General features: G+C 43.1%; 1 protein-coding gene across 3 annotated transcripts in view; it reads left to right on the top strand.

Annotated features, from left to right (window-relative positions):
- The first annotated feature begins 4193 nt into the window (after positions 1 to 4193).
- Positions 4194 to 8568, top strand: part of fxn (frataxin) — a 38053-nt gene continuing 33678 nt past the window's right edge. The window contains exon 1 of one of the 3 annotated variants that reach the window (XM_088995065.1): positions 4194 to 4402. In XM_088995065.1, coding sequence (XP_088851191.1) covers positions 4364 to 4402 — 39 coding nt within the window. In that variant the 5' untranslated portion in view covers positions 4194 to 4363. The remainder of the gene's footprint in view (positions 4403 to 8568) is intronic. The other 2 variants (XM_088995066.1, XM_088995064.1) reach the window with 2 other exon arrangements.

Below are 8568 nucleotides of genomic sequence, written 5' to 3'. Positions count from 1 at the left end.
ATTGTTTGAATAGTCACATTCACGTCCACGATGAACCGTGCCACGTCCACGTCAGACCGAGACCCATTCCTATCAGGCCGTCACCAACCTGTTCACTGGTGAGGCAAAGGTTGCTGTGACCTTCTGGCTCCTGTTACCTGGCGAGGCAAGGATTACCGTCTCCTCGTTCCCGGGAGAGCGGGCCTTTTGGGAGACTGTTGGGTCTTCTGGAATCAGTCCCTTGAGGGAGGGGTACTGTCATGTTCCGATTGTTTCATCCCGTCAGGTTTGTTTCACCATGTCATGTTTCACTCATGGTTTTGTTTGATAGTTTTGACCTTTCTGTTCTGATAACTCCGTTGTTTGAGATTTGTTCTCGCTGACTTTAATACAAATACACCCTGCTCCTGCTTCCTACCTGTATTTTTGGGGTCCATCACCACCTTGGAAATTGTGACACCTTACAGTGAAGCATGGTGATGGTGGCATCATGCTGTGGGGTTGTTTTTCAGCAGAAGGGATTGGGAGACTAGTCAGGATGGATAGAAAGATGATGCAATGTACAGAGACATCCTGGACGAAAACCTGTTCTAGAACTTTGTTGACCTCAGACTGGGACGGTGTCTTTCAGCAAGACAACAATCCCAGCCAGAGCCCAGACTTGAATCCCATTGAACATCTCTGGAGAGATCTGAAAATGGCTGTGCGCCAACACTCCTCATCCAACCTGATGAAGCTTGATAGATGCTGTAAAGAGAAATGGAAAAAAACTGCCCAAAAATAGGTGTGCCAAACTTGTAGCTTGTAGCTAACGTGATGCTGTAATTGCTGCCAATGGTGCTTCTACAAAGTATGTATTAATAAAACGTTCTGAACACATATGCATATATGATTTCTTGTTGTCATCATTGCATATTTTGTGTAGAATTCAGAGGGAGAACATGATTTTATTCCTTTTTTCAATAGGGCTGTAACATAAGAAAATGTGGGAAAAGTAAAACATTCTAATACTTTCCAGATTGACAGTACATTTTGTTCAAAATATTGATTGTGTTGGCTTGAAATGTAAGAAATCACGTGAAAGATTGTTTTCTTCTAAAACATACACGAGTTTTGTCACCACTGTTCTGGGATGACCTGAATTATCCTAAATATTTCAAACGCGCTATCTCTTAACCAGGTGATACTGTAACTGAAAGAATGATTTTTGTGACAAGCTGTTCTAGACATTAAAGAGGAAAGAATGGTCATTAAAATGGCCAGTGAAATTATTTGTTGATAAGATTTTAAACTCTCAATGTCACTTTACAGTTACAGGATAGTTGTTCTGTGGGTGAGCAGCGGCAGCCACACGCGCCAGCGTTCACTCAACCCCGAAGTAACTTAAATAGATAGAAAGCTAGCTCGCTAATGGATAGCAAATAAATGGTATGGCTGATGAGTTAAATACATACTTTTGCCGATTTGAAAAAGACACCACCATTTCCCCGGTCTGCCCACCATTACCAGAAACTACCGTATCTCCGCCCTCTGCCCTACAGATCCACGAACTGGACGTTAGACGGCTCTTCAAGCAGCAAAAGATCAAGAAAGCTGCAGGACCTGACAGAGTGTCCCCCTCCTGCCTGAGAGTCTGCGCTGACCAGCTGGCTCCGGTCTTCACACAAATCTTCAACAGATCCCTGGAGCAGTGTGAAGTCCCATCCTGCTTCAAACAGTCTACTATCGTCCCAGTTCCAAAGAAACCAGCACCCTCGGGATTGAACGACTATAGACCTGTCGCTCTGACGTCTGTGGTCATGAAGTCCTTTGAACGCCTCGTGCTGAACCACCTAAAGAACATCACCGGACCTCTGCTAGATCCTCTTCAGTTTGCCTACCGGGCAAACAGGTCTGTGGAGGATGCAGTCAACATCGGACTGCACCACATCCTCGACCACCTTGACAACACAGGAACCTACGCAAGGATCCTGTTTGTGGACTACAGCTCTGCGTTCAATACCATCATCCCAGAACTCCTCATCCCCAAACTTCTCCAGCTTGGTGTGTCCCCCACGATCTGCCAGTGGACCCTCAGCTTCCTGACAGGACGGACACAACAGGTCAGACTGGGAAATATATCATCCACAACACGAACCACGAGCACTGGAGCCCCGCAGGGATGCGTCCTCTCTCCATTGCTCTTCTCTCTCTACACGAACGACTGCACCTCAACGCACCCAGCTGTCAAATTCATAAAGTTCGCAGACGACACCACGGTCATCGGTCTCATCAAAGACGGCGACGAGTCTGCGTACCGACAACAAGTGGAGCAGCTGGAGCTCTGGTGCAGCCGTCACAACCTGGAGCTGAACACGCTCAAGACAGTTGAGATGATCGTGGACTTCAGGAAACATCCATCACCACAGCTACCCCTCACACTATCCAACTGCCTTGTGTCAACCGTTGAGACCTTCAAGTTCCTGGGAATCACAGTCTCCCAGGACATGAAGTGGGAGGTCAACACCAACTCTATCCTGAAAAAGGCCCGACAGAGAATGTACTTCCTGAGGCTGCTAAAGAAGCATGGCCTGCCACAGGAGGTGCTGCAACATTTCTACACGGCTGTCATCGAATCCATCCTGTGTTCTTCCATCACCGTTTGGTTCGGGGCCGCCACAAAAATGGACAAAATCCGACTTCAACGGACAGTTAGGACGGTGGAAAAAATCATTGGCACCGCCCTACCCACTCTCGAGGACTTGCACACTGCAAGAATCCAAACTAGGGCGCGGAAAATCCTACTGGACCCTCCGCACCCTGCCCACCACCTTTTCCAGCTACTCCCCTCAGGCAGGCGCTATCGATCCATGCGCACCAAATCCAGCAGACATTTAAACAGCTTCTTCCCCCAAGCCATTAACTCTTTGAACTCTTTCAACAGTAGCCAAAATGGAACTGTATAGTGCCACTTAGCAGTTTTTTTGACAACGATACTAGTGCAGCGTGTTCTACCGGAAACAAATTCCTTGTGTGTCCTACATACTTGGCAATAAAGATGATTCTGATTCTGATTCTGATTCTGATTCTGATAAATAGCTAATAGATAGCCAGATAGCCAACAGTTAGCCAGCTTACAGCCAGTCAGCTGGACAGCTAATAGTTAGCTAGCTAGCTAATGGATAGTAAATAAATAGTGACTAGCTGACCAGATAGCCAACACCTCGTCAACTTACAGCTAATAGCCAGCCAGATAGCTAATAAATAGCCAGCTAACAGTTTTGTTTTTTTGAATGTTGCTGTGCTGATGACCATTTTGTGTTTCGGAGTGTTTTACTGAGCCTTGTTCTGTAGCCACAAAGGGACATAAGTCTTTTTGTGCCGGTCCCAAGCCTAGATAAATACAGAGGGTTGTGTCAGGAAGGGCATCCAATGTAAAATCTTGGCCAAAACAAACATGTGCATCAAACCTCTAAAGATGGAGGACAGTGATTCACTGTGGCGGCCCCTTGAAGGGGAAAGCCGAAATGAAAGGAAATTGACAAGATTTTAAAGGTACAGCCCACACAATATGTACCCAAAATGGATTAAGTTAACACATAAATGAAAATGCAATACGTTACATGACAAATATGCCATTCTTAACATCCAAGCTGGCCTAACAGATTAAAAAAAACAATGGGCTTGGATTCAGCCGTGACTATGTGGATGAATAAACCTGTATTTAAATAAAAAAAAGCTCTGGCTTAAGATGCTGCTACTGTTCTCTTATGTGATGGTGTTGAAAGAGACTTGCCTTCTTCTGTGTTTTTGTTAATTTTGGATGATGAGTGTTGGTTATCCAAATACAGTCTGGAGTCTAACAGTACCTTCAAATGGTTTGTTTGTTAAATAAATAGGAATGACTGGCATATTTCAATCTTTACACGTAAGAATGACATGTTTAATTATAAAGTTTTGAAGTACTCTATAAATACAGTTATAATCTATACTATAGCAACCACTGGTAACTTGTCTTGCATGTCACAATAAGAAATATACTAAAAACCAGGGATATTCTGGTTAGTTGACGCATTTACTTTACATTGCATGTGTGGTAAAGTAGCCGTCGCTGGACAGAGAGGGCAGAATCACACTGACTCTCACACACACAGGAGGTTCAATGCCAATCAAAACGGTCATCTGTCAATAAACGTTATTTGCCTGCCAACATATTTTGACCTCATCTAGACACCGTATTTACCATTCAAGATGGCCAACCTTTTGCACATGCGCGCATGAAGTCGCGCAAGTGCGTGGAGTTTCTTGTTCTTTCTACAAGTCACTCTGATCGAGTCTTGTAAGTGCTCCTTTTCACAGGTGTATACATTGTCATATATGTTCGATTAGAAACACACACCAGAACATGGCGATATTTCTGAGGGTCATCAATTTCTCGAAGCAGGTATGTGACTAACGCGTTGCCTTGTTTACATTTTACCACTGCAACCTAGTTTGATTAATGTTTTTACTATTTTAACGTGCGCACTATTAGATTTGTGACCGTGTAGCAGTGTCAAATTTGTTCTTCCTGTTTATCTGTTGATCGGGCAGTGTCACTGTTTTACACTGCAACATGGATCTTGTTCTCCTCTTAAACAAAGCTTTTAAATACATTTTTAAATAAATGCGTGACATTCGCCGATTCGTTTGCTTCTCTCAATCAAATGAAATACACTATGAACATTGCGAAATAAATTAAGTGAATCCAAAAAGATCACAGCTGCACACAAAGTGGTGATGCAACGAAATAAAGGTCAAATCCCTTTCCAATTCTGTGTCACCTTTGAGCTGCGAAACATTTGTACTGTTGATGGCCAAGACCGTTTGGTCACATTTGTTAAAATTTGCGGTTAAAGGTTATTCAGTTCTTACAGGCGAGATCTCACTCAGCAATTGCTAATACTGTACTGTACTATGCTTTACGCTAAGCAGCCGCCAGCGAGTGTCAATGGCCATCTCCATAAAGCTGAACAATTTCATGGCGCTTTTGCTTGGAATGTTATGAAATATCTATGCAGCAAGGCAAACAGTTCACCAAACGAGAACTTTAACTGTCCCAAGATTACATCGAGAAATGTTGTGAAATTGAGAAAAAAATATTGTTAAATAAATTCTTTCTCGCTCACTCACTCTCTTTCGGTTTCTCTTTCTCGCTCACTCTCGGCTTGTCAGCCAGGTGGCACCCGCCACAGCTGTAAATCATGTTTTCCAAGCGCAAATAGGTGATGCAGTGAAGAAAATAAGTATTTGAACACCCTTCTATTTTGCTATTTCTTTGACTCAGAAATGAGGGAGGGTTCTGAAATTTTCATCGTCGGTGCATGTCCACTGAGAGAGACAGATAAAAGTAAAAAGAAAAATCCAGAAATCACTATGCATAACAATTTGTGTGTGATACAGCTACAAATAAGTATTTGAACACCTGTGTATCATCGAGAATTCTGACCCTGAAAGACCTGTTAGTCCACCATTTGAAGTCCACCTGCACTCTATGTATCATCCTGAATCAGATGCACCTGTTTCAGAATCGGAAAGCCTTTAATCGTCCCACAATGGGGAAATTTGAGGTCGTTCGCTGCATAAAGACACCTGTCCACCCAATACAATCAGTAAGACTTTAACTTGTAACATGGCGAAGACCAAAGAGCTGTCCAAAGACCCCAGAGACAAAATTGTATACCTCCACAAGGCTGGAAAGTGCTACGGAGCATTTGCCAAGCAGCTTGGTGAAAAAAGGTCCACTGCAATACAACTACATACTGTATATCAATATGCTTTTTTTTCTACCATATGTATATTTTTTTTTATGAAACATCTTTGCACAGTTACAATATACACCGCAGTCTTCTGACATTTTTTATTATGCTTAGAATATATTGTCTTGTATCTTTTCAAGCCTCCCCAACCACTTTCAAATTGCTGCTGTGGACCGCAAATTTCCCCATTGTGGGACGAGTAAAGTGTTTCTGGTTCTGATTCTGTGGGAGCAATCATTAGAAAATGGAAGAAGCTAAAGATGACGGTCAATCTCAATCGCAGTGGAGCCCCATGCAAGATATCACCTCGTGGGGTCTCAATGATTCTAATAAAGGTGAGGAATCAGCCCGGAACAACACGCCAGGAGTTGATCAATAACAGAGCTGGGACCACCATTTCCAAGGTTACTATAGGTAATATACTAAGACGTTATAATTTGAAATCATGCATGGCAAGAAAGGTTCCCCTGCTTAAACCAACACATGTAAAGGCCCGTCTTAGGTTTGCATATGACCATTAAGATACAAAAGAGTCATAGGAGAAAGTTTTGTGTTCAGATGAAACCAAGATGAAACTTTTTGGTCATAATTCCACGAAGCGTTTTTGGAGGAAGAAGAATGAAGAGTATAATCCGAAGAACACCATCCCTACTGTGAAGCATGGGTGCGGTACCATCATGCTTTGGGGGTGTTTTTCTCCACATGGCGCAGGACCAGTGCACTGCATTCAAGTGAGGATGATTGGTGCCTTATATTGTGAGATTTTGGAGAACAACCTCCTTCCCTCAGTCAAAGCATTGAAGATGGGTCGTAGCTGGGTCTTCCAACACGACAACGACCCGAAGCACACAGCCAGTAAAACCAAGGAGTAGCTACATAAGCAATTGGAAGCAATTGTCCAAGATGGCGCCCGAGTAGGCAGTCGTCAGCAAGTGCTCTGATGAGCCTTGCTTTTTTTGGTGTTTTTGTCTTGTTTTTGTGTTTTCTTTTGTCACTTTGTGTTGTTGTGCGTCGTGTGGAACGGATACGGATTGTTTTTCAGCATTTTTGACCACAACATTCATCAAGGAGGAGACTGTGCTGAGCGGTTGCACCTTTTCAGCAGCATGGATATGCCAGTACTGTTTTTGAATGGGAGGAATGTCTGTGCCATTCGACTGTCATCGCTGGACACCAAAGGGGCCATTGTGCTTTTTTGCGCCTGTAATGGGCAGCATCTTCACAGCCCCACTCTGTTCAGTGGAAGGTCGGTGCTGTTGGACGGTCTGCGGCTGGATGGATACATGGCTTGAGGAGCCCGCGATAAGAAGGAAGGAGCGTCAGCGCATAGCGCCAATGCGTATATGGAACTGTCGCGGGATGGAATTGAAGCAGATTTATGGGGGACAGGAGAAGTGAGACAATCTCTTTTCGTCAATGGATGCTACAGCTGCGTGTTTGCTTCAACATTTAGCTTGTAGTGGACGTGCACATTCCACCCTGATCCACTGGTGAAGAGACGCTTTGATCCTCTCCTCTTTCATCTGGAACTGCTTTATGTAACAAAGACGGTACAGAAAGTGCTTAAGAATGAATGTCTCTCTGTGTCTTTGTGTTGTCATGTTATGTTATGTTATTTAGTTTTTTTTTTGTTCTTTTGACTTCAAGACGGCGCCGCGAGAGTGGCTGCCTTTCCAGCAGCTCCTGTATTTTGCTTTTCTACTTTCATTTCTTTCACAACTTTGCTGCTTTGAAATGTAAATTTCTCCACTGCGAGACTAATAAAGGCAAATCCAATCCAATCCAATAAGAATCATATCAAGGTTCTTGCATGGCCCAGCCAGTCTCCAGACCTAAACCCAATCGAAAATCTTTGCAGGGAGCTCAAACTCAGTGTTTCTCAGTGTAAGCCCAGAAACGTGACTGATCTAGAGAAGATCTGTGTGGAGGAGTGGGCCAAGATCCCTCCTGCAGTGTGTGCAAACCTGGTGAAAAACTACAGGAAACATTTGACCTCTGTAATAGCAAACAAAGGTTACTGTACCAAATATTAACATTCAGTTTCTCTGGTGTTCAAATACTTATTTGAAGCTATATCACACAAATAAATCGTTAGAAAATCATGCATTGTGATTTCTGGATTCTTATGAGGGTGCTCTAATATGATACCTGGAGTTCTAGTGAAGTGTTCTTCAAGTCTTCAAGTTGCAGCACACGCTCACGAATGTACTGCTTTGCAAGAAGCATTACTGGCTGGGATTTCTGTATTTATCTATTCAAAATCAAAGGTCGAAAGATCATCAACTACATTCTCAAGCTGGAGGAAGACAGTTCACTAAAAATGTCGGCAATCAGACAGTCCTCTGAATATTTGATATGCAACATCTTTACTTGTATTATTTGCATGCTACTGCTGACGTGGCTCATAAAGGGCAGCAAAAACCAATAAGTAAATAAAAATATGTAGGGCAAGGCTTGATGCCACTGAACATTATGAGGAGGTGAAAGTGAAAAACAAATATTCAAGAATGGATTGGATTGGATTTGCCTTTATTAGTGTCGCAATGGAGAAATTTACATTTCACAGCAGCAAAGTTATGCATTATCACACCTCAAAAGCAGAGCCATTATTTGAACACAAATGCCCTGTCGTATTTTATTTACAAAGTCAAAGTCAGCTTTATTGTCAAATATGCTAATATGCATGACAAAAGAGGGAGCGTCAGCGCAGAGCGCCGACGAGTATGTGGAACTGTTGCGGCTTGGAATTGAAGCAGATTTATGTGGGACAAGAGATGTGAGACAATCTCTTTTCGTCAATGGATGCTATAGC

The sequence above is a fragment of the Hippocampus bargibanti genome, linkage group LG04 (assembly GCF_051943395.1).
Source record: "Hippocampus bargibanti isolate YZ-2025 linkage group LG04, ASM5194339v1, whole genome shotgun sequence".
In the NCBI taxonomy this organism is placed as follows: Eukaryota; Metazoa; Chordata; class Actinopteri; order Syngnathiformes; family Syngnathidae; genus Hippocampus; species Hippocampus bargibanti.
Note: the sequence above shows the minus strand (reverse complement) of the source record. Positions and strands in the feature narration are given on the sequence as shown.